Raw genomic sequence first — 26932 nt, 5'->3', positions numbered from 1 at the left:
ATAGAAAAATTATAATTATTCCGTTTTAATATATTACAAATACATTTGAGTTTCATGAAACTTGAGATGAGGTTTGGCATGTAGCTCCATTCCCATTCCAAATCGCCAAACTCGTAACGTGTAGGAATTCTGATTCCCAAGGCATAGATGTACACAACCATGTTAAGGCTCAAATCCTATGCTGCTATTTTGTTGCGGACATAGGGTTCAACTACTCCAAAACGCATAAAGTGAAAAAGTAAAGATATATATCTGTAGTTAATTTAATTAAAGCATTTACTTTCTCACTATATATGTTACTACATGTCCTCAATTGCATAAAGTCAAATCCAAGCACATATCACATGTCCTTAAACGGTTGTACCAAACAGCTACACTAATAGAACTAAAGATAAATTACAAACAATTTGCGCTGCTACCAAACTGTATTGATAGTATATAAATAAAAAAATCAAACCCTGGCAGATTAAAAAAAAAAGTTGCCATTACAACACAGACTAACAAGACAGATATCAATGCACCCAAAAAAAAAACTAAATGTATAAAAAAAATAGGCAGATATCTAGTAGCCCCGTGGAATATAGCATCCTGCCACTATGATTTAATAATTCCATTCAGCACAGAATTGATGACGTGCTTTTTCCACAAATAAGGGAAATGCAAATTACTATATGTTTGCATTTCTTCCCATGTCGTTCCGTGCTTTCTGGTCTATCGTACGGTATACCAACACGAGATATAAAATAAAACACATGAAAGATCAGAATGAGGTGGAATCCTTCGTGCATTCTGTTAACAACAAAGATTACATCAGTGACTTTTTAGTACTAAAAATAAATAAAATAAAACAACAAATATTACAGATTCACATTGTGAAGTTTAACTGTTTTACCTGCGAAATGATTTTATGAAGTTTGTGTACTGGAAGACTCATTTTGACACAATTCAGCACTCAACATATGATGAAGAAGAGCATCAACCCTCTGGCTTCGTGTTTTTGTGCTGCAGTAAACCAATATTGTTAAGAGTATAAGACCACCATCAATCTGACTTCAACTAACATTAGCTTCTAGGTTCAATTGGCCTTTCTCAATGTATTAGATCATGATTAAGTGGATAGGCAGACAATCATTAATTCATTATCATTTCATTCCTCAAAATTAAATTAAGGCATAAGGTATAATGAGCCTGTGCGTTGAAGAATACACTTCAAGCCAAAGGGCTTTTGTTTCAGGCAGCCTGTTAGGGATATATAACTAAACTATTCGTGTGCTTTCACCTAACAACTAAAAGCTTTTAGGATGAGTTGGTCTTTGATCTGTATAAAAGAAGCAGCTTAAATATCAACGGCTATACATACCCAATAGACCGCTTTCGATATTTATCTCCTTCAACTTCCTGTACAGAGATGGCAAATATAGAGTGAGATTTAGAACATCTTGTCAAAGCTATTTATGTAAAGTTAACAAACAATCTGAACGTGTATGTACTAATGGCGTTAAGAACAATCGGAAACTGATAAAACACCAATTAATGAACCAATAAAATATAATACTAAACATAGAAATCACATATAACAATATACTTGCTGTTCCTAAAGACAAAAGTCTCCTAAAATAGTGTTCTCTGCCCACAAACAGCAAATAACAAGTTAACAACACACTTTCCCTACTATAAGATATAATCCTAAAAATATTTGCTTTAGAATCAAGAAATAAGCAGTATCCAAGTAAGGGTAAAAATATTCTGGGTTAAAATTCAAGTTTCATTGATACCCATTATTCATGAAAATAAATAAAACATCTTTCACACACATCCATCGATAATATTAGGATAATGATTGTTGCATATGGTAAGGCATGATGATAATTACAGCAATTCAGAACAAGTTGCAGTGAAGCTCAGTTTGTTTTCATGTGGCTGACAGAGGAGTCAGTGATCATGTGTGAGTGCCATTACTCATAAGTACTGATTTTTTTTTGCGGTCACAACTAACAATGACAAATATGTTTGCCATTTTCCAGGAGTATTAAGAAGTAGCCACTGATTTAAAAACATGGTAAGAATTATAAAAGTTACAGCATTTGTTCCCAATCATTGCATTTGATATGTATCACTCTACAATTAGGTGCAACCGTTTAAAATTTATTTTCTAACTGAACGGCATATCATTTATTAGTTAATGCTTAAACATGGCTGTTTGAAAGACTCCGCAATTTATAATTCCTTATTAGTAAGAGTTCATCATTAAATACAAACCTTGTCATTTCCTTCACAAGTTTCTGATGACTCAAGTTCCATTTCGGCAAAGAATGCCTCCAAGACAAAAGCAATAATCTGAAATGCAGGAAATACAGAATCGTTTCTAACTTAATAAGCATAAACAATATGTTATGATAGTACAATTTAGGAAGTGGTATTAAAATCCAAGCAATTTCATTCCCTTCATAAAAAGATTAACATTTTTGAGTTTGGGTTAGGCCTAACTCAACTCCATCAGTTAGCTCATGACTCATGAAGTGAGGATTGCCTAAGTTGATATTGTAAGAGTCGTGGAGTCATGTAGATTTTTGGATTGTTGAGGTCGGCCAATATCAGATCCATGATATGCCATCATAAGTTGGGTTGAGCCTAACTCAATCCTAAAAACTAGCTCATGAGGTAAGAATTGTCTTAAGCCTTTATAAGTTATTACAAGTCTGATCCCAACAAAAACGATTTCTTATTACTGTTTTCTATTAAACAAATTTTATAAGTTGTATTTAATTGCAAAGAATTAGAATTATGCATGTCCATATGAGAAACACTGCAACTTCACAATGTTTTCATTACTGAGATATAATTAGTATTCCATAAAATTGACAATGGAATTATAATGTATTAAATAAGGACAGAGTAAACCATACCAAGTTTAAAAGCAGCAAAACAGTAATTAAGTAGAAGCTAATGAAGTACAAATAGGTCCAAGAAGTCCCAGTTAATTCCTTGTAGCTCTGAAACAGAAAACCACAGAATCTATGTGGTAAGTGCATATTGAAGTCATAATTTGACAATATCATAGACGAAGATTTCAAATAACAATTGATTGCAACAACTAACGGAAGTGAATAAATATCCTATAATATGACATTACTCACATGCAGCAAGTAATTTATACATATTTTAGATTATTGTTAATTTCAAGAATAGTGCTTTACAAACAACCCAGCATTGAATGAACAATGCACAAAGTGCACAAAATTGTTATTTTTCTTATAGTTTCAAGCTGCCATAAACAAACTCCAGGGACTCAATTACAAAAAAATTACAAGATCAAGGACTTAATTACATTTTTTTAGTTTAGGGACCTAATTAAAAATTCCCAAAAATTCAGGGACCTACTGGTGTATTAAACTTATTAAATTCAAATATTTGACATATGATTTTTAGTCCCATGAAGAAGGGAGAGAGGCCAAGAAGAACATTGAAGGAAGAGGTCAAAGGAGGTCTCATGGTAAATAACATTGTTGAAACTTTGGTCTTTAACAAAGCCAAATGACATCTTGTGATCCATGTAGCCAATTTCACCTAGTGAGATAAGGATTTGTTGCTCTTGTATTTTCAATAAATACTAATGGGACCAGAACCGAGACAAATTGTTATACAAACATAGGAATATATATCACATAACAATGGCAGCTAGTGCAACAACTATTAGATTCATTCCCTTATCAAGAACCAAAAGATCACATTGTAAGTCAAAAAGGATAGGTGACAGAACACATACTGTCATTACTTCGTCCCAGGTTGCCGTGACAAGAAAATTGAAAAGTGTCACAATTCCATTCGGGTAATCATTGAAATTGAAAACCAAATAGCTATTTTCTGTCAAGAATGATACTCCAAGAACAAATAATTCCATTTCAGAAACAACATATATTCCAGAATTAAATTCACACCTAGATGTTGACCAAACCCCACCTTCACCCCCGAGAAAAAATGCCATGTTTAGTGAACATAATGAAAATATATAAGTTTGAAATTTGTGTGGGTGTGAAGGAAGATACATACTCCCTCCGGTTTCTATTATAAGCAAAAAAAAAAAAAAATGATTTCACACTTATTAAGAAATTAGTTAATTTCATTAAATTGTGTTAATCCCAAAACTAAAGTAAATTTTTTTTCCTAAACTACCCTTCATTGGAACTTGATATCAAACATAAAAAAGTCTTTGGCCCTATTAAATGAAGGACATTTTGAAGATAGTCCCATTAAATAAGACAAAGTTAACTTTTACTTATATTTGAGACCAAAAAATAAGTGTTTTTTTGTTGCTTATAATAGAGACCGGAGGTAGTAATTATTTCTGGATCAAACCAACCACGACAGGCTTAAAGGAGACAATATTATAGATTATCAAAGGATACTCATTTTCAGCAAGAGCTGTTAATTCCAATTCGGGGTTTCCAGCATTAACGATTCCACCAAAAATCTGCAGAAACAAAGTAGAAGAGAAGAAATATTATTAGAAAAAAGAATTGGATTATTGGCATAGAAAAGGAAAATGATCAACCAACCACTACTAGCATTTCACTCACCTGTACTCCAATTGAACAATAAATACACAAGGTACAAAATATGATCCCTAGGTATGGCATCAAACTTGGTATGAGAGTCAATAAAGTTGCCACAAAGGCTCGGTATCGCTTGACATACATTAGGATCCTTATTAATCTCAACATTCTTGCAAGAAGAAGGTAACGAATCCTGTAAGGGGACAGGGAAAGCAATGTGTAATAGCATCTTCAAATAAATGCTACAAAATCAATGGACAAACACTATCAGCACAAACATTATCGGCACACATCCCATCCTCAAATGAATATACTATCTTTCAGACATGCTAGTAAAGAAAATGAGTCCTATATCAAAATTTTTATAAAAAAAATTCTAATTTTAAGAATTGCTACATCATTTTTTTGAAGAAAATGAGACTTGATATGACACACCAAAATACATAGGTTAACGTTAGCATCTATGAAGAGTGCTAGAAACACACTCTTTAGCACACTCCTTCAAATACTCTCTCTCTCTAATTGATTAAAATTTATTGAAAACTACAAAAATCAATAGAGAGTCATTAAATATAATGTGGGACCCACCAAATTATCTCATTTTTAATAAATTTCAACCAATGAGAAAAAACATGTTTGAAGGAGTGTGTTAGAGAGTTGTGCGTGTATGGCATGAAATAATAAATTTTCTCATTATTATTTCTCTAGCATCTACTACATTTAGACAAACCATAAGCAACCTTTTGTCCTTTTAGGAAAGCACAAATAATAATAATGATAATCCACAATGAGAAATTAGTATTAGAGTTGGATCGATAATGAGAACCTGAAAACAATGCCTCTTTTGCATAAGATAATAATGATGCCATGGAAGATTATATTTAATTCATGACTATGATAATGAAAGCAACATAAATACTGTATAATTAGAATTGAGAATGGATTAGGCTTAACTCAAACCCAAAAGTTAGCTCAAAAAGGAGTGATTGCTCAACATATATAAGGGATACTTTGTCCTGATACCCAGAAGATGTGGAATACTAAAAACACCCCACGTGTGAGGACTGGACACTTAGAACCTACGAAGCACAAACACTTCTCTGGTTTGAAGCGTCATTGTGTCAAAGACATTTCCAACATCGACATTGACACTTGCCCGACACATGTCTAACCCTTTTAATCAAGTGTCCAACTAAAAAATTATATTTTGTTAGCTTGGACACTTAAGCCGACACCTTTACATAGTTCAAACACTCAAGCCAACACCCCCGGACACACATTAATTCTCAAATTTAGAAGGAATAATATTTTATTTTCTCATATAGAATTATGAGGTCATTGGACATATATGTACATGAGTCTGCTGGCTATTTTAGGAAATATGGACAACTAATTCTAGGGAGACAAATCCCTATAATTATGGGATTTATTCTAGATACATAATCCAAGTATTAATAGCAATATACAGTTGTGATAAAGAATAAAAATACAATCAGGGATAAAATATAAACTTTCCTAAAATACACATTAAGTAACACGATTTTGACACTCCTCCTCAAGCTGGTGAATAAATGTTCTCCATTCCCAGCTTGGATATAATTCTTTCAAAATTGATATAGTTCAGCCCCTTGGTGAGTATATCTGCAAGTTGATTATGAGTGGACACATATGGAGTGCAAACAAACCATTGTCTAGCTTTTCTTTGATAAAATGTCTATCCACCTCAATATGTTTGGTTTTATCATGTTGCACTGGATTGTGGGCTATACTAATTGCAGATTTATTGTCACAATATAACCTCATAGGTTCATCCCACCTTATCTTTAAGTCTTTCAATATAATCTTCAGCCATAGAAGTTCACATATTCCTTGGGCCATTGCTCGAAATTCTGCTTCAGCACTTAATCTAGCTACTACACTTTGTTTTTTGCTCTTCCAAGTCACCAAGTTTCCACCAAGAAAGGTACAGTATCCAATAGTTGATCTCCTATCCACAACTGACCCAGCATAATCTGCATCCGTATATGCTTCAAGATTTACACCCTTGTTTCGTTTGAACAAAATCCCTTTTCCTGGAGTCCTTTTTAAATATTGAACAATTCTAAGGGCAACTTGTAAATGTGCTTCCTTTGGTTGGTGCATAAATTGGCTGACTAAGCTTACAGCAAAAGCAATGTCTGGCCTAGAATGGGATAAGTAAATAAGTCTTCCCACAAGTATTTGATACATTTCCTTGTCCACGACAATATCCTCCTCTGCACTTCCTAACTTTATGTTTGGATCAATTGGAGTACTTGCTGGTCTACAAGCTGTTTTACCTATTTCTTTAAGCAAGTCAGTGATGTATTTTTGTTGAGATATGAAGATTCCTTTCTTAGAATGGACCACTTCAATTCCCAAAAAATATTTAAGTTTCCCTAATGTCTTAATCTCAAATTCTGTGGCAAGACAATGACTTAACTCTTGCTGCTCCCTTTTGTCATCCCCAGTTACTATAATATCATCTACATACACCAATAATACTGTTACTTCCCCTGAAACTGAATGTTTGATAAATAAAGTGTGATCACCTTGGTTCTTTTTATAGCCCAAACTTGTCATAACTTTGGTGAATCTTCCAAACAATGCTTTCGGGGATTGTTTTAGCCCATATAGAGCCTTTTTTAGCTTGCAAATAGTTCCAGTAGCAACTTGTCCATCATAATCAGGGGGTAACTCCATGTATATTTCTTCTTCAAGATCTCCATGTAGGAATGCATTCTTCACATCAAACTGCTGTAGGTCCCAATCATGGTTTGTTGCTAATGACAATATTACTCTGACTGTGTTCATCTTAGCAACTGGGACAAATGTTTCCAAGTAATCCACTCCATATGTCTGAGTGAATCCTTTGGCCACTAACCTTGCCTTGTAATGTTCAATGGTCCCATCAGCTCGATACTTTATGGTGTATACCCATTTGCACCCAACTGGTTTTTTTCCATTTGGCAAAGTGGCAAGTTCCCAGGTCTTGTTCTTGTTTAACGCCTCCATTTCCACATCCATGGCTTGTTTCCATTTCCTGTCAGATAATGCTTCAGATACAGAGGAAGGTGTGGGTGTAGTGTTTAGGTTTGTGAGAAAGGTTTTATGGGTAGGAGATAATTTTTTAAAGGATAGGAAACTTGATAGAGAGTAAATTGGTTGTTGGGTGCATGTTCTAGTTCCTTTTCTAAGGACAATGGGAAGGTCAAGGTTTTGGTTCACCTATACTTCTGAAATTTTAGCAACAAACTCATTAGAATTATTTTTAGGATTAGAAGATGTTACCTCATGTAATGATGGTGGATTAGATTCTTGGACATGGATAGAATCTTGAATGGTCGGTCTTTTCTCTCCTTGAATATACCATATTTTTCCAAAATTTCCCACCATTAGTCTCAGGTTGAGGTGCAGGTCCTGTTGTTGAATCAGGGGATTTGTTCTGCCGAATCTGGACTTCTTTCAATTTCAGGTACAACAGCGCTAGTTGTCCCAATTTCAGGTCCAAATGTCATATTCGAAAGCATTAGAGGCTCACTTCCTCTATTACATTCTCCCCCTGAAGATGAGGTTGCTTGAAGTAGCTTTCTTGTTCGTTGAAGGTGACGTCCCTTGACACATAGAATCTTCTTGATGGAGGGTGAAAGCATTTGTATCCCTTTTGTGTGGTTGAGTATCCCAAGAATACACACTTGATAGCCCTAGGATCCAGTTTTCCCCTTTCATTACTATGAACATGTACAAAGGATACACACCCAAATATTCTAGGTTGGAGTGTATTTGTAGGGTCCAAGTGTGGGTAGAATGAGGATAAGACTTGCATGAGACTTTTTGATTCTATGATTTTTTAGGGTAACCTATTGATTAGGTAGGTGGCAGTAAGGAGGGCTTCCTCCCAAAATTTTTTAAGGACATGATTTTGAAAAAGCAAGACTTTGGTTTGGTTTAATAAGTGCCCATTTTTCCTTTCTGCAATCCCATTCTGTTGGGGTGTGTTAACACATGAAGACTCATGGATTATCCCTTCCTTTTGACAAAAAGAGTTGAGCACAAGGTTAAAGTAATCCCTGGCATTGTCGGAACAATTTGGTTTGATTCTTTGAAAAAACCGAATCATATGAGTGTGAAACAGATAACCAAACTGAACTGAACCCAAAAAAACACCATAATTCCGGGGCATTATTATTCCAAATGTTGGTTCCTAATTCTTAATAGGATGAAGCAGTTCTAACTGCCACCTATTTAATAATTGGTGGCTGGTGGCTTGACTAAGGTGAGATTTTTATGGAGTAGGGGTGCACAATGATGGTGAGTCAAAGGAAGAAATGGGACCTGCAATGAAGGCTGTTCTGGCTCACAATAGAGGCTGGGCATCAAGGATTACTAAGAAATTAAGGCAGATGCAGAAGAGAAAGAGACTCCTAAATTGGTCCATCTATAGCAAGTTGGAATATTCAAAAATCTTATTTTTGAATAGTTCTTTGTATAATAAGTATATACATTTTATAAACTAAGGTTCATAATTAGTTTCCCAGAATAGAGCCAAACTATGGGAATAAACCTATATATCCTAACTATCTATCCAAATAGAGGAAATACAGTTACAAATCAAATATGTATAATTAAGGGCAAAACCATAGAATTATAACAGCTCAATGCTACACAATCATGATAAAAAAAATCAAGATATGAAAGCTTTTTAAAAAAAAACCTCCAAGATTAAATGCTCTAACATATATTGCCATACCATTTAAAATTCACTCTATTTGACAAGTGGATAAAAGATGAGTCCAAGATTCAGCTTTATATGTTTTATACGGTATTAAACTATTAATAGAAATTGTTTAAAGCTTCAATTTTAGTAAATGCACTAATTCATCGATAATATGTCTCCAACATTAGTCAATTAGAATATGGGTTTGAACCTAACCCAACCTACAAAACCAGTTTGTAAGGTGAGGGTTGTCTCCCCCTTACATACTTTAATTTGGCCATATCACTAGTCGATGTGAGATCTTCAACAAACTCATTAATAATAATTGAATATCACATCTGAAATGGAAATAGACCACTAAAGTGACTGAAGGAGTGTTTGGTAAAATAAATCCCAAAATGTGTAACATTAAGCATTATGTTTCATGCAGTAATTTGGAATTATGAAAACAGAAATATGAAACATATGAACATTCATAGTAAAATTTCATACCATTCTCCATTTGAGATGAAAGGAAGATCATCATCAGGTACAGCAAAAGTTACAGTTTCTCCAATGGCTGCAAAATTTAGAATTATCAATCAGTGCAGCATAGCATGGCCTTAAAAATTGGAGTTTCCATATAAAATACAATTCATGGGCCTAAATTGAATGCAACATATTATTAACTAGAATAGCAGATTCTAGACACATAGATTATACAACAGCAACAATGAAACCTTTTCCCATTAGGTGGGGTCAACTACATGGATGAAGTGACATAATATTCTATAGTAAATCACATCTATAAAAAATCTATTGACCTCAAATTCCTTTTTAGTGGTTTTGCCCTATTTTTTTCCACTCTCTTAACTATGGCTTCTATTGGTCTTATCCACACATGCTCAAACCATCTAAGGCAAGTTCTACAACCTTTTCTATATTAGGTGCTACCCCAACTTACTCTCTAATGCATTCATTCCTAATATTTTTTTTGTTTAGTATGTCTATTAAACCAATGTAACATTCTCATTTTTGGTACATTATGTTTATTCTCCTGTTGACTTTTTACCGCCCAACATTCATTATCATACAATGTCAAAGGTCTTGTAATTGAGTAATTAAATTTTCCCATAAGCTTGAACAATACCTTTCTGTCACATATAGCACCCAAAGTACTATATTTAATTCACCCCAACTGATAGGGGTTCTCAAGTCCAACCCAAATCATTCCAAAATGCCAAACCAATCTTATAACACTAAAAAATGATTAAACCATTAACTGAAAAAATCTAAAAATTGAAAAACCTGCTTGTTTTTATTTAGTTTAGATCAGTGTTTGAATCCTATTTTTAAAACCAAACCAAATCAAACCGCATCCCTTATAATATTATTGTACTTTTCTTTCTTACTCTCACAAAAAACAAAGTAACCATCCCTTGTAGTTAATGAAAATGACTACATAAGAATCAATATCATTGCAATAATGCTAAGAATGTTTGAAACCTTCAAGTTGTTTAAGCGCTAAAAGACCAATATCTCACCATTACCCACAATAAGAAAACTCGAGTTACTTTCATGTACCTTAGTTGAATAGAAAACAAACTAGTAAAAAAAGTAGCTAGTTCTTTGAGAAAACTATGCAAAATAATTAGACTAAAGGAAAAAAATACAGGTAAATTGTGCTATTTAGAAAGTGTAGATATATTAACGTAGTATTTAAAACAACATTAACAAAATGAAAATAAATAAATAAATAAATAAAATTAAGAAACCAAATCATCCAATCTAATCCAAACTGCTTTTAATCGGATTGGACCGGATTTAATGTTGTATTCAAACTGCAAATATACCTTTTTCATGGGAAAGGCAAAAGAAGAAATTGCATGCATTCAATCATATGTTGTTTAAAGAACAGAAAATAACAAGCGGCATAAATTACTTACCAATTGTCACCGTGACAATAAAATCAAAGCGGTTTTGACCATCCCGCCAATAGTTCTCAAATCCATATGCATAAATCTTTAAAACCATTTCTATTACATATACCCACCCTGAAAAACAACAAGGAATGATCAACTAAGAGAGTAAGAGTAGCATTCTGTACATTACAATAAAATAAAATGCACCAAAGCAAAATAGAGAATCACCGAAGTACTCAGTATATTGTGGAGTCTTATAGAAGAGATAACATACTCTCATGATTGATCTTATTTCACATGCAGTAAGATAGTGGTGATAAATTGCAAAAATCAAGATGCAGACTAAAATCCTGAGCTACAATTATTTTGTTCATGAAATCACAAAAACAAATATCAGGTATAAATGAAAAGAAAAGAATATTGACAGAAGCTAATCCTTATGAGATGCATTCTCGTTGAAAGTATCTGACAGAGATTCACTTAGTTTAGCCAATTCTTTTTTTTGTTAAATATATGTTGTCATAAGAAATAATTTTTAGTTTAGTAAGAACCCAAAAGAAACAAGTATTTTTACAATTTAATATGTAATAGAAAACAACTATTAACAAATTGTATTACCTAACTTGACAAAAAAGATACAGTAATCTAGGATCCTCCACGGTCTTTTTTTCTTTTAAGAGAGAGACGAAAAGATGATTAACTCATGGTTAACTTCTTCATATTTTATATTTTGTTGTTTAATCTCTGTAGATTATAACTTAATATTATTGTGATTTAAAAGATTAATTTGAGAAATTATTTTAAATTGGTTAGAGAGATTTGCTCTATCTAGTTTTCAAGTAATTTGACCTCGGAATGCTCCTTTCTTCCATGAAAGGATGTTTCACCTCCAACTACCTAGGGAATTAATTAACTAGGATTTAAAATAGTCTCAGTTCTCAACCCTTCATATCACTTTCTTTTACAGTTATTTCTACATACCAGTCGTCATTTTTCCATCAGCACGGCAGATATACCCACTTCTAATCCTAACTTTTTTTCTCAGCTTGTCTCACATATTTTACTTTTAAATAAATAACAATATTAAAAGGCATCATTCTATATCAGAAATCATAATTATTTGGTATGTCAAACCAATAAAAATTAGTTCATTGTTATCAATCAACAAAAATTGGAATTCTTTATTTCCTCTAGTCTTTTATTAACTCTGTAACTTTGAAAAAACCACACTATACTGAAGATCCCGTCTCTTAAATATTTCTTGCCCCCAATATAAAGCTCATACTTAAATATGTAAAATGATACAATTAATTAATTATATTTAAAATTGTTCCTGCATATGAATATAGTGTAACAGAACCTTTGTCAGGAGAGCTTAACTGCTCAATTCAAGCTATCTAAAAAGATTTTTTGCTTAAAGAATCAGCGACATTTTGTACAGTACAAAAATAAATTCACACTGTAACATTAAGATATAACAAGAAAATACAGTGTTTGGATGTCCTTACCGAAAACGAACTCAACCATTTGCCACACCTTTTGAGCAGAATTGTTTTCTATATCAAGCTGGAATTATAAATTAATACAAAATTATCAACTTGTACATACACATATGCCTTCAAAAGTTTGAATCAGTAAAAACATACATAAGCTAGGAAAAAACAAGATGAGGCCTTTACACACTTGTGCATGTGCGGACACACACACCACAAAAGAAAATCTGCTATAGAATATAATATCATGCTTCAAAATCACAAGACCAAGGTGCATTTCTTTATACCTATTAAGAGTTTCATTATCTTTGATAAATATACTTAGACAACATTTGCTAATTTCATTCGTACCATCAGTTCTTTAGTTTCCAGAGTCCATATTAGCTACCACTAAATTTATCAAACATAATCTACCTGAATATCACAGTTAAATGGTGTCGTAATCAGAAAAGAAGCAAATGATAAAAAGCTGCCAAAAATTTATGGTAAAATTACAGATGCATTAGTGCTACACACGAAAATGTTTTCTGAGACTAATATTTCCTCTCTTTAATGAATTACTTCTTTTTTCCAGAATAAGCTTCTTATTCAACATTTTTGTTCATGGACGCTAATATTTGTGTGAGGAGGATTATCTATCTATATAAATATATAGGACAGGATAGGATCAACTCACTTCACACATATTACTTTCATAAAAAAGGTGGAGACTTATTTATTAGATAAGGATTAGTACTTTACATGTTTACATTTTGTTACACATGTACCACATCATATCACATCCAATAATTACCAATTTCAGAGTGTTTGGTCTTTATTCTCTTCTCTCTTTATATCTATAACTACTCTGAAGGTGAATTGAGCCTATTATTTGAAATGTGGTTGGCCTGAATTTTTGGAACCAACATTTCAAACTCCAAAACCCACAATCCACATTAATGTAGTACTTTTTGTGAGTTATGGCCAGACCACATATAAATAAATATTTTATCTGAACTAGTTGATATGAGTGCTCAATAGAAGGAGATATAAAGTTTGTTGGATGGTTAAGAAAGAAGGCAAGGAGGGAAAGGTCGTGGGTTCGATTCCTCTCGCTAACAAAAAACTAACAAATTAACAATTCACATTTGCCGTTAAAAAAAACGAGTGCTCAAAAGACGAAATATTCTCTACAATGATATTTTCAAATAAAAATGCAAAATATGTTATGTAAGTAGAGAATAGCGAAGTTCACAATATTCACATGACCACTAAAGCTGGAAAAGTTAGGATTGATATCAGGCTGTCAGAAGAACAACCAGCCATTTGAACTGGCTATATTTAATGCTGCAGTACATAATAATTCATTAAACACCATTCTTACTGATTTTTAAGAAAAATAGCACCTACATACCACATTATTGAAAAATGCAAGTATATTTAGCATATAGTCACATCAAACCAAACAACAGGCTGCGGTTAACATGAATTAATAAATTGCTTAGCAGGGAAAGCATGCCATACCGTTGTCTCAATAATAACAGCCACCAGATTTAGTACGAGAACAAAGGACACTAGGTATCCAAACATAGGACTCCTCACGAATTCTTTTAATCTCTTTGAGCTGGGTGAATGGTAGAATGATAAATACTCAAAGTAAGACATCTGCAACCAAATTGGAAAGTATTACAGAAGCTACAAATCATCACCTTCCTAGTTACAGTACACTTAGATGAACTTACAAATATTTTAAACTTAGAGTCTTTGAACTTACAACATCTTCCTTCTGAAATTTTAAAGCAATGGCATTGCAAATATCCGCAAATTCATCCTTGTTGATCTGAAAGTAAAAATATGTTTACATTAAAACATGCCTCTACACTCATAAACATCAGTATGTGCATAAAAGATAACCAAAACACAAAAGAACAAATATTACCTTTATATCATGACTATCATCCAGCTCATCAAATATCAATTCAAAGTCTTCCCTGGAGATTTTTGGCAAAGTCCTAAAGAAAACACAAAATTTATGCTTGAACCTTCGTAAAGTGGGAGGAAGATTATGGAAAGCTACAAGTTGAGAACCACAAGTGAAAGATTAACTGACACTTCTAGTGTCACAAAATATGTAGTACCAGTATACCAAAAAAACAAAATTCATTACCATTTAACCAAAACAGAAGCCACTATGACAAGCTATAAGCAACACTATTAACAAATATACAGAAAGGCAAACAAGTGGTTTACTGAGTAACTCTTTAAATTTCATCAGCGATACAGTGAAGTTGAAATGGAAACAAATCAAGCAATACACCATTTAGGTAGAGCATCTTCTTCTTTTAATCATTAAAAAAATTGCTGTTTTCCAAAATATTTTTGTGATTGATATGAAGTGTTGTATGCACATGTTTGACTCAAGAGAGGGAATAATGGGAAAAGGGAAAGAAATATTACTATTAGGGAATACGAGGGGGTAAAACACAGCGAAAATCTTCATCAATCGGCCACAAGCAATCCACACAAGTTAACTTGGCACCACATCCAACTCAAAACCTTAAGACATTAGGTATATGGGTCCTTGCCATTTATTTGTTGCTCAACATGTCCATCTCTATCCAATGTGAGATGTTTTACTCACACTTGCACTCCAACAAACTCCCTCTCAAGAAAGAATCTCTTTCACATGGTATGCTTTCCACCAAGCAAAAGCCTTTCCGTCCTTGAGTATTCAATGGTGGCATTAGAGCTTACCATTGTCCTTAACTCATTAATGAGAAACGCTGTTTGATCTCTACATCACCAAGAAGACTTTTGATAAATGGAAACCCCATACATGAATCCACTATTTTCGTTATGCCCCAATACTTGTCTGAGTCGATCATTGAGTCACACCATCGAATTTGATACCACTTGATATGGAATATAATGGGGATAAAACACCAGGGAGATTTTCATCAATCGGTAATGAGCAAACCACTTAAGTGAACTTGACATTACAGCCAACCTAAATAGGTTCTTGCCATTTATATGCTCAACATGTCCATCTCTATCTAATGTGAGACTTCTTATTCATACTTGTACTTCAACAATTACAACGTAACCCAATCAACCATGGAATTTCTCTAGCCTTAGACAATGTAAGATTTTCTTAAAATAAGGGTTCCATCTGCTAGCTGTCATCCTAGTAATTTGCATGAGAAGCTAACAGAAATCTTCAACGTTCCTAATTTTCCTCAAAGCCTTGATGCCTAATTTATCCATCTTGGCAAACTAAAGTGTTACATACCAAAGGCATACATATATCAACTAAAACTATGTTATTCTAGAAAAATGAAAGATGGGGAAAGGTGTATGTTAGCTGTCAGTTAGTCAGATAGCTAAGATAACCAACTGTTAGTTATTTAAGAAACATGATAACTGTTAAATATGAACTATTTTTATAATAAAAATATATTGAAAATATCTTTAAAAATATTTATTTAGCACTTATTTTTGGCTTAAATGATATGAATTGATATTTTTCTTATCTATGGCTTGCAGATATGAAAAGGAAGGATTAAAATAGAAAAAAAGATCCAAAAAATATAAATAAGGAAGATTTTTTACATCAAATCCAAGTCCACTCCAACAACTATAAAAAGGGAGTCAAGCGAAGGAAGAAGGACACACGGAGTCTTAGAACCCACATACTGGGTCTATCCCTTAGGGGAAACCCTTTCTCTTTATTCACCCATCATTTTCTTCCATCCACCTCAACCCCCTAAAGTGTAAAAGTCTCTCACGATAATGAGAGGCTAAAACCTCCCTTAGTTAGGGCCTGGTAGGCCTAAAAAGCCAATAGATGTATATGAGGTGTTTTCTTTCCTATTATCCCTTCTTATTTTAATTTCATGTATTATTCATCTTTAGGGGTTAGTCGCTCGGGAGACGGTAATCCTTAATTAGTTTTAGGGGTTAGTCGCTCGGGAGACGGTAATCCTTAACAGAATTGAGAAAGGGTATCTCAACATTGTATTTTATAGGAATAGAGTTACTTTGTTGTGCCTCATACATCTTTATACTTAATGTTGTTTATGATTCCATCTTTTACAAAGGAATTTGGGAGAGAAAATACATAAATTAGGCTCTTCATCGTGAGGGATTTGGGTAGAAAAAATTCACCAAATTTATAGAGAAAAATAAAAAATAATAGATCTTATGCAAATAAGGTAGGCTAGGTCCCAACATTATCACTGAGAATTGATCTTATCTTTTATTCATCTTATCTTTTATTTTTCCTATCTTATCTTTCTTTATCTTCTTTCTTCTTTTATCTTTATCATCTTTTAATTCAAATATTTTATCTTTTCTATCTTCGATTTTTATCTTTAAATATTTGTCTTTTCTTCTAAATCTTTATCTTATCTTCTATCTATTATTTTTTTATTTCTTGCTTTTAAATTGAATGTGCATCAATCTGAGTACAACTAAAGTCCCTGTGGATTCGACACTCAGACTTCCGAGTACTTTACTACGTCACAAAATTGGTACACTTGTCAATCGATTAACAAAACTATAAATAGTCTATTAGAGGGGAATTAGGGGGAAGGGGAGATTAGGAAGTGGAGGGTGGTGAGACCTCGAAACTCATCTGTATTTTGTCTTGGGTGTTGGAGGCACCATAATAATAATACACATTCTCTTCCTCTGGTTCTAGTCCAGTTCTATCAAAAACCCTCTATGCATGTGCTTTCCAAGTTTAGAAAAAAAAAAATGAAGAGAGCCTATACTAGGGTGAGACATGAAAATCTGACAGATTCCTCATTCTCATCTAGAAATACATATAAATTTTCACAAATATCGAACTTTTTCTGATTTTTTCAATATCATTATGAGCAAGCGGCAAACTAATAATATTTTTTTATTGACAAATGTTAGTTGTTAGTATTGTTAGTTTTTGTTAACGGGGGATTCGAACCCACGACCTCTCCCCCCTTCTCTTCTCCAAACTAATAATATGATAAATTTGAAAGCATAATGGACATCGGAGAATAAAGTAATACCTGTACTTGTTCAGCTCCTCAAAGAGCCTAATGCATTGATTTTTGTTGAGACTACTAACTTTCTGCGACCACAAAACAATCTCAAACAGCTTTAGAATCAATAGAAACAAGTAGCTCAGTCACAAAAGAAACCTATATCAAAGAAAAAAAATCAATAGATACAGTCATAAATTCAGAACCAAAGAAGACCTGAATAAGAACAATTACATTCATCCTCATACAATAGAATGAAATTTTTATTTAGAGCAATGTTTATCCTGATGCTATACTAATAGCATAACCCCATTTAACACTATATTGAGTACTATAAGCATGCAGGCACACGTAATTTAATAGTATAGACATTAGCATCTAAACAATTATCATTTAAATAAGGTTAAATTAAAAAACTGGTCCTTACACTTGATATTGCTTTTCATTTTAGTCTTCACATGAAAAAAATCTACGTTTTGATTCCTTCATGAATTTGTGCTTTTATGTCTTTGTTAGTTGCATATACTATATTTTAATATCGATCATGAATCTCACAATTCAATTCAAGATTCGGAAAATAGGTCCTCTGATCCACAATTTGAATCCCGATTCAATTACCATGAACTAATGTGATAGTGCCCTACAAATTCAGGGACCAGAGTGATTGCTTGCTTAAAACATTTCCGCAGTCTTCTCTCAACAATTTATATTTATAATTTCAGTGGTTCTTTGAAAGAGAAAAAAGTAAATTCCAACTAGATACTCATCAATCATCACTAATCGGTTAAAATATCCTGACTTCTGAGATAAAAAAAAAAAAAAAAACAGAATATTTTCAGACAATGTTTAATTTCTCAATCAACTAAAGAAAAAACCATTTACTCCTTTTATTCTTTATATTTTTTAATCTGAACCAGAATTCACTCCTCTGAACAATGACAAATATAAAGAGTCCCAAGTTTCAAATCACTTTAAAATCTCTCATGATATTTATTCAGAGTTGAAATGGGTAGAAATCAAATAAATGCCTCTAATTTCATGTCATTTAAGATGAAACTTGAAAGTATCTACAGTTATCAGTTTATAAGTCGTCTTCCATCTCAAGTTTCTATTTGGAATATGGAATTTGTCCACCAAGAAATTAATTAACACCTTACATACCTGATGGCTAATAAGTAATAAGAACTTCCAACATAATTTAACATGCGCAAGAATCATTAATCCTATGAAGGTCAACATGGAGGCAGAATTTTAACTTTCAGGCAATGTTTAAAAGATTTTATGACTTATTGATAACGCTCTTATATCCTAATATAGATTTAGAAGCTGTACATGCCTTCACAGAAAAAGAAGCTTTCTGAAGCCTTCTCTTTTATTGGCTACTACAAATTACAATTAATAAATAACATCATTGAACTATTTTGAAACTTCCAATCTTTCTGAACTTTCAGAGAGTTCTCATTAAGTCTTCAATTACTATCAATCTCATTAGATATCATAATTTCCAACTTTTCTCCATTAATTTTTGTAACCTCCTGGAGACATTTCTCAGTTATTGCCTATACTACTACTGATACACAATTTGGTCCTCATCACCAGAAAGATTGGAACATTATGTTGTTCTTATTAAAGATAAAGGTCAATCTTAATTTCATAAATTTAAATTATGCTCCCATGAACTTCTTATATGTGCGTGTGTGTGTAAATATTATATTTCTTGTATTTTAACATAAAGGGAGTAAAAACAATTTTTCTACTGGATATCAAAGAATATCAAAGCAAAACCCACCAGAATAAAGAAGGGAAAATAAAGAACTTTCATTTTCATATAGTTATCACTAATTACATATCAAAATCATCGAAAAAATAAAACATAGTTGTCTTGACATCAGTGTGGTAGGCTGGTAGCTATGTCTGACAATGGAATAGTCAACTAAAACATGGAAAATTACACTTACATGCGTATCCAAGAGATCAAAAGCTTTGTCCAACACATTCCTTCTCAAACAATCCTTCTCAAAAACTTGTTTTACGAGCTACAACAAGAATATTTGAGCATTGTTATCGTTTGTTTGAATATCAATCCTAGAGTACATGATATACATCAAAATTCTTCTAATATATTCTAGTTGGGTAGCTAAATAGGAAAAAGATCAACACAGGTCCAATAATTTTACGTAACTTCATCATTAGATCTATATAAATAGAAGTAATTGTATGAACAAATTTACCTCACTCTTGAAACTGTCATAAACAACAGCAAGGATTAAGTTTGTAACAAAGTAAACCCCCACCAGCACAAATAGTATGAAAAACAGGCAATACCAACGTGAAGACCTTAAAAGCCAAAAACAAATTATGAGCATTGATGGTTGATGATATCTCAAATTGAAAGAACAAAAATCATCTAGACAGGCAGATTCAGACTATAAAATTCAAACTCTTACTTGTATGCAGGAACCCAAACATCTGGATTATTGGATGTGGTAAATAAAAGAAACAGCTGATACAATGTAGTACCATAGGAAGTGAATACTGTTTTCCCCTGTATTGTATCCTCAAAAAACACATACGCCACCCAGCTAGCAAAAAGAAGAAACAGAAGCCACAAAGCCTGCAATGCATGAGAATTTGACAGCACACTGTCCGGTAAGAGTGTTGATTATAACAAATTGAAATAATCTTAATGTAGCATTTAGGTGAAAGAAAATATATTTTGAAAGTAAAATGGCATGTACATTGTTGTAAGACAGTAAGAGTTGCAAACAGGAACAACAAACAGCAAGGCCAAGGAGAAACAACATGAAAGTGAACTAACCAAGACATTTAAGTATGTGTCAAGCATCCCAACCAAGATAATGATGGTTTCTCGTAGCTCCCTGACATCAAGTTCAAATGCAGAATTTGACTATCAAAAATAAGTTATACAGAATTTTTCTTTTCCCTGAATAATGAACGTAAAAGAATTTCACATTGTAATACATGTGAACCATTGCAAGTAACATCAAATCATAAATTATTAAACATTAGTTTTGAAAAGAGAACCAAATCAACCTAAAGCTTAACCTGCCACCACACATAAAATGATGAAAGCCCTTAAGGACTGAAGTGTGAACAAAGCACAAGACAAACACAATTTATCCTAAATTATAGTTTAAATAATAAAAAGTGGCAAGGATCGAACTCTTGATCACTTGGTCCCCATAAAACAGAGATATCAGCTCCCCACTAAGCCTTCATAAAACAGCTCAATTTTTTTTGCTGATCATGTAAAACATGTCCCTTCATTTTAGAAAACAAATTGAGTAAATTACATAAACCTCCCCTGAGGTTTAAGAAAATGACACTTGCCTCCCCTCAATTTTTAAAATATATCTAGATTTAATGTTATTATTACTGGTACGGAGTTGGTTCAAGTGATTTTGTGCGTTCGATCATCGATGGCTTGGTTGGGGTAATTTCATTTCATTTTAGAAAGCTATAATTGTTCATTTGGCTTATGGGTTTGCTGGAATGGGTTGGTTCAATGGTTTCGTTGCTCATGACGGTGATAATTTGGCTTATGTGTTTACTGGTATGGCAGCTTGATTGAGTTTTTTGCAACCTGTTTTTTTTTTAATCAAAATTGTCATATACTTGGAGGAAGACAAGGACATGTTACTATCAAATGTTTGGACTACATTTAGGGGGATTTGTGTAGATTTTAAAAAAGGAAGGGAGGTGTGTAATTTCCTTAAACTTCAAGGTAGATTTGTGTAGGTTTTAAAAAAGGAGGGGAGGCGAGTGTAATTTCTTTAAACCTCAGGGAAGGTTTGTGTAATTTACTCAAATAAATTTTCAGTAACAGGAACTTTTTAAACATTGATATCAGAAAAAAGTTGAACTGACTCTCCCACTAGAACAAATTATAAAATTAGACATTGAGGAAAATTTTATTCTGTAATATATCTACCCTGCAAACTCTTACGTATATTGACCAAGACTCTCTTCAATATCCAAAATCCAAAATGTTTGATAGGCTAAGGGATGTTCAATATCATAAACAACAGTACATTGTTGCCAGTCAACACCCACTAGGTGGAAGTGCACATTTAAATATCAACATAACAGATAGACTACATGAAAGATATGTTATATCCTACTCAATTCTATCTCTATCCCTTCAATTATCTTCCAGTCCTGTCTTGTGCAAATATAATAACTAGAGTTTCTAAATTTGAATCACTAAAACAATGATTATTAAAAAATTCAAGCACAGGTCCAAAAGATATAATCTGCAATAGTATATTTACTCCAAAGGAAAACAAAAGTTGAGATAGGGCAGGCAATACCTAATATTCAGAACGAAAAGAACAACTCTGATATAAGGTGCAATTCTAAAAGGTAGAAAATCAAAAGCCAGTGGAGACAAGAAAAGGGCATAGAGCATCACATCAGCAACTAGCACTAATAGAGAGAAAACCTGGAAATACCAACAAATTAATTTATTAGTAAACTACAGATAGGGGTGCTTTGGATTAGATTTTATGAAGAAAATTGGGTGAGGGATATCCTCTTTTTCAAAGGCCTTCTTATATCATCTACTCTTAACCAACCCCCAATACAAAAATTCAACAGTACTAAAGGTTTTAAAACTTTCTGAAACTTCCACCCAGGAATCTTGATGATAGAAAAACCCTTCAACTAGAACCTCGTTTATTTATGTTTGATTCTACCATTTGTCTTCCAAATTTAATAGGAGAATTAGGAACCTTGACTCCTCTAGAATGCATATGGTAAATTTAACACCAATAACCAACCCCTTTAAATTGAGAAAAAAAGAATCTTGAGAAATAATTTGGAGCTTTGGAATCTGGACATCGAAAAACCAACTAGTAGGAGAGTCATGGGCTGGGTTGGACCAGGTCAATATTGGCCCAAAACAACTAGTGATCTGATCAGGATAGGGCAGACCCAAAATATGGAATGTACAAATTCAAAAATTATGCATTGCAGTGTCTTAAAAATTTAGAAGGGAACTAAAACTAGAGATGTTTTAAAATATGTGTGTAAACAAATATTTTATATACATATAATTGTATCAAATGTTAAAACACTATCATGTTATGCATAATGTATTAATTTAAGTCAAGAAGTTTTATAATTTATCCTTAATTTACACAAGAAATTATCTCTTCAAAAAATATGTAACATTTGGTCGAGCCAAGTCAACCCAAAGTGTGACCTGATCCCGACAGAAAACTATGTTAAGTCTAATTTTCAGAACCCAAACCTGGCCCTGATAGCCTTTGCCTGGGACAGGTTAGGTCTTGAGCAACCCTAACTGCCAAAGGCCAAATCCTTTGTTCAAAAGTTGGTCTCCAAAAGTAACATTATTGACATATAGAGCTGATAAAGCTTTGTTTTCTCCTACCGTATTATATTCTTTAGTAGGATCATGAAGCAACATACCTTCAATTGATTAATAGTATTTTTCCAATATATGCGGGATCCTTCGTATGACAATGGGAAGAACGTATGTATGATTAGCAAAACAAGAGTTATTCCCTGTATTACACAGAAAAAGCTCATGTAAGGCAATAAACTATACAGATAGTTGAGAAATGAATACAAGGACAATTCAACAACCCCACAGATCACCAATATCCCCATACCATTCCTTATGGTACAAGACATTCCCATTTTTTCTTAATAAAAGAATAAGAACTTGTTAGAAAGGAAAGATAGAATGTACACCTGATGAGAGGATAAGAAGCCCTCCTTAAAAGGAAGGGAAAAAATGACACATCAAACCAAATTGGCTAAAAAATGTGAAATTTTTTTGCAGATATGCATAAATAACAATCCCATTGAAATAACTACTACCAAGTACCAAAGCACCAAAGGAAAAAGAAAGTCCCAGCAGATATGCATAAATAACAAAAGAAAAACATCAAAGTAACAAAATGATGTAGTATGTATCATGTACACACTGGAAGGATAATTTGGAGCCTACACTTGTTTTATCACTCCAAAATGCTTGCTTAACAATTAAACATACCAAAATATCCAAAATGAGACATTTAAGTAAATAAGATAATGGCATAGGCATGCAGTATTAGCTATTTCACTTAATTTCAAAATGTAGCAAAATGTAGCCAAATAAGTAACTTAATTTCAACTTGTGATTGACAAATATTACCAAAGGTAATCACCATTTTCAAAGTGACAACAACAACTAAAAGGTTCATCAATAATTTACCCAATAAAAAGTAATGGTGTCAAGTACTGAACTCTTACCTCATAAATAAGACATTCTGCATCAGTTAGATATGGCAATTGTCCCAAAAAGAAATACTCTCTATCGTTGCAGGAATTTGTGGTAAGCTTTTTACACCATAGAGGCTTCTGTACCACGTAAAGTAAATTATGAAATATCTTCTTTCTATTCTATTTTCATTTTCTTTAGCCTGAGAGCCTCAAATAAAATTAACAGGAAATAAAGTTCATAAGGAGCTTGTCACTACTAACCTCCAGGAAATTCAGGACTATCAAAGCAAAATAACTAAGAGACCAGATTAGATTGCATTTAGTGAATATAAAATAAAATCTTATGTAATTTTGGAAGTTTGGTGAGTCGAGAATTTCCTCAGGGAGACCAACACCATCTTCAGCCTGCATAAAGCATTTCCAACAAGAATAACAAGCAGTTAACTGACCCGAAAGAAAGTACATGAATAAATACATATCAATGTAAGGGGTAAGCTAGTAGAATATATGCAAGTTAAATACTTCAGTAAATTATATCACCAGAAAACATCATTACCCACCCAGAGAAACACGTTTTTATTTTAAACTTTACTTAGTCTACTTTTGAAAATTTTCATCTTCCTCTCCACTTTGGCATCTCCTACTTCTATTCATCTCTGTGGAAACAAAGATCCTTCGCAATTTTGTAGCTCTTGTATTACGAAACAGCAATATTAACGAAGACACTACCTTCAACATACAGAACCACTTCCCCCATAATTCCAGACTTTCCAAATTTGAATGACGCTGACAAACCGTGTTTGGTTTTGCTTCACGCATACACGATTCAGAGCGCGTTTGGTTTCATATTTCGGATGTGACTTTCGGAAGCTTATAACTATAGCTTCTACATCCGAAACGTGATTCTTCTATTCTCAGCGTATGCTATCAAAAAATTGCGTCAAACGCAGTTAAAGGATGCAGAAGCTACAAACTGTAGCTTCAAGTTGACGCGCCTAAGTGAGGTTTCAAATGCGGAAGCAGACATAATAAAACTGGAGAGAAGTGCGATTCAACTTCAAAAATAACACTGAGATTGTCGCCAAAACAGATTTAATTGGCGATTTCTAAAGATGCCTTCAATAACGAGTCCGTCACAGAAATTCGGACACAGATTTCATTCATAAAGTACAGTAACAAGCAATTAACATCAAGATCTAGTTCTCTATGTTCAACAATCGATTCCAGCACAATGCCTGATACGAAACACGCTCGCAATTGCAAAAGACGCATAGTACTATGAGTTCACTGAAATAGCTTGGGGAAAAGGCAAAAGATGAACGGGAGAAAAACGTGAACGAACCAGATCGATGAACGCAGCGGCTTTCTCGTAGTTGGAGCCGTAGGCGATAGCATCGGAGCGCCGGAATATTCCCCGCGACTGGTAACTCTGGTCACTGCTTTCGCCTCTCAGCAGAAGAGACTGCTTCATTTCGGAGAGAGAAAGTGATGCGCGCTGAAATGTAAACACTACTACTATTTCAACTGTGTCATCTCAATTATGCTGCTACTATTTATCATCTCATCCAGTTGAAGAATGCTTTGGGATCACGCTCTTCGCACACGGCCCCAACGAAATAAACGACCGATGGAAAGTGAATTAGTGAAAGGAAGACATTTCTTCTTCTTCTATTCTTTGAGTGTACCGAGAAGTGATGTGATGGGACCACACACTTATGATTCCGGTTCAAGATCCACGATTCTTCCACGTATCGCGTGCCTGCATCCACACTGGATACTGTACAATACGAAGTCAAAGACCGTGCCTGACACCTTCATTCAATTCACACCTTCCCTGTCCTTTTTCTATTGGCCATTTACTAGCCTGTTTGAATTTTTATTGCTATATATATTATTGGAACACTAAGGAACTAGGGAATTTTTTTTTTTAAGGAATTAGTAAAATTTAAAAAATGAAAATTAGTAGAATGTGTAATATTGTATTTTTCATGATTTTTTTTTTGTTTTTGATTTTTATAATAAGTATTTTTACTTTTCAATTCTTTAATTAGTGCTTAAAAAATAAGAATTGTCTATGTCTTTCGTTATCAGAATGCCTGGCGTCGGTGTGATAGTGGGTTGGGTGTTATTTGCTGAATGAAGACAAGTGTTCCAAACATATCATTGGATGTCGCATGCATGACACTTGGAAAGTAGATTTACGGATAAAATATTTCCAAATACGTTCAGAATAGATGGAGATAGCGGATATAGGTGAAGATTAAAGTTATATATATACTTATATTAATGAATTATTGTAAAAGAGTCTTTTCTTTTCCGATAAATGTAAAAAATAAGTCTTTGTGAGAACAGAAAACATCACCTCGAATGTGATGGAGGTATCAACCCATTTGTTACTTTTGTCATGTAAGATTAATTCATGTGTAATTTTGATAAATTTATCTTAAAAGAAATAAAAGAGTGTATTTAAAAGTGATCAAGGTGTCAATTAAAATTTAAAAAATTGAATGTGTCATCGAATAAATCTATTTCGATCGAAATCGTAACACCTTAACTACCAATTTTTGATGGATTGAATCGTATCACTTAATATCTCAAACATCCAAAACGCCTCATATTAAAATTGATTATTCATTGAGGAGGTGTATGCATTCATTCTCACCTTTTATGAGTTGGTCTCTCTTTACTTTATTACATCTTTCAAACCCTTTATTTTTTTCAATATCTATTTTTAGTTACTATTAAAATTATTATCGAAATTAACTTTTTAATTGAAAATACTATCATAAAATCTACTTACAAATTATCTTACAAACCGTTATATGATATTACTATAATTATCTATAATATCTTTATTGAAATTATTATTATTATATGTATTAAGTATTAGACAATTATCTGATAAGTTGAAAACTATAAACATGTTTATTTGATTAAAAAGAACTAACATTCGAGAATGAATTATATGTCTTATCTTTAAATATTTATTTCTTAATAAAATCAT

General features: G+C 33.0%; 1 protein-coding gene across 1 annotated transcript; it reads right to left on the bottom strand.

Annotated features, from left to right (window-relative positions):
- Positions 1 to 253: 253 nt before the first annotated feature.
- Positions 254 to 25742, bottom strand: LOC114379078 (two pore calcium channel protein 1-like). Its single transcript, XM_028337637.1, has 24 exons — positions 25271 to 25742; positions 24190 to 24333; positions 23959 to 24066; positions 23131 to 23226; positions 22011 to 22141; positions 20498 to 20558; positions 20127 to 20293; positions 19911 to 20016; positions 19638 to 19715; positions 17707 to 17768; positions 14601 to 14673; positions 14436 to 14501; positions 14186 to 14326; positions 12698 to 12755; positions 11214 to 11321; positions 9781 to 9847; positions 4578 to 4746; positions 4407 to 4471; positions 3767 to 3857; positions 2907 to 2993; positions 2260 to 2337; positions 1361 to 1398; positions 893 to 1002; positions 254 to 789 (listed from the first exon to the last, which is right to left on the bottom strand). The coding sequence occupies exons 1-23, from the start codon at positions 25397 to 25399 to the stop codon at positions 906 to 908; spliced, it is 2220 nt and encodes a 739-aa protein (XP_028193438.1). The 5' UTR covers positions 25400 to 25742; the 3' UTR covers positions 254 to 789; positions 893 to 905.
- Positions 25743 to 26932: the final 1190 nt, after the last annotated feature.

This window comes from Glycine soja, chromosome 12 (genome assembly GCF_004193775.1).
Source record: "Glycine soja cultivar W05 chromosome 12, ASM419377v2, whole genome shotgun sequence".
Classification (NCBI taxonomy): Eukaryota; Viridiplantae; Streptophyta; class Magnoliopsida; order Fabales; family Fabaceae; genus Glycine; species Glycine soja.
Note: the sequence above shows the minus strand (reverse complement) of the source record. Positions and strands in the feature narration are given on the sequence as shown.

What these genes read in the sequence shown, in the direction of transcription:
- LOC114379078 (XM_028337637.1), bottom strand. Translation starts at nt 25,399, where the DNA reads ATGAAGCAGTCTCTTCTGCTGAGAGGCGAAAGCAGTGACCAGAGTTAC. An exon ending in ATACTATTAATCAATTGAAG is followed by an intron (nt 22,142 to 23,130) that starts GTATGTTGCTTC and finishes TGGTATTTCCAG; the next exon opens with GTTTTCTCTCTATTAGTGCT. An exon ending in ATTGTTCAATTGGAGTACAG is followed by an intron (nt 4,472 to 4,577) that starts GTGAGTGAAATG and finishes TTGTTTCTGCAG; the next exon opens with ATTTTTGGTGGAATCGTTAA.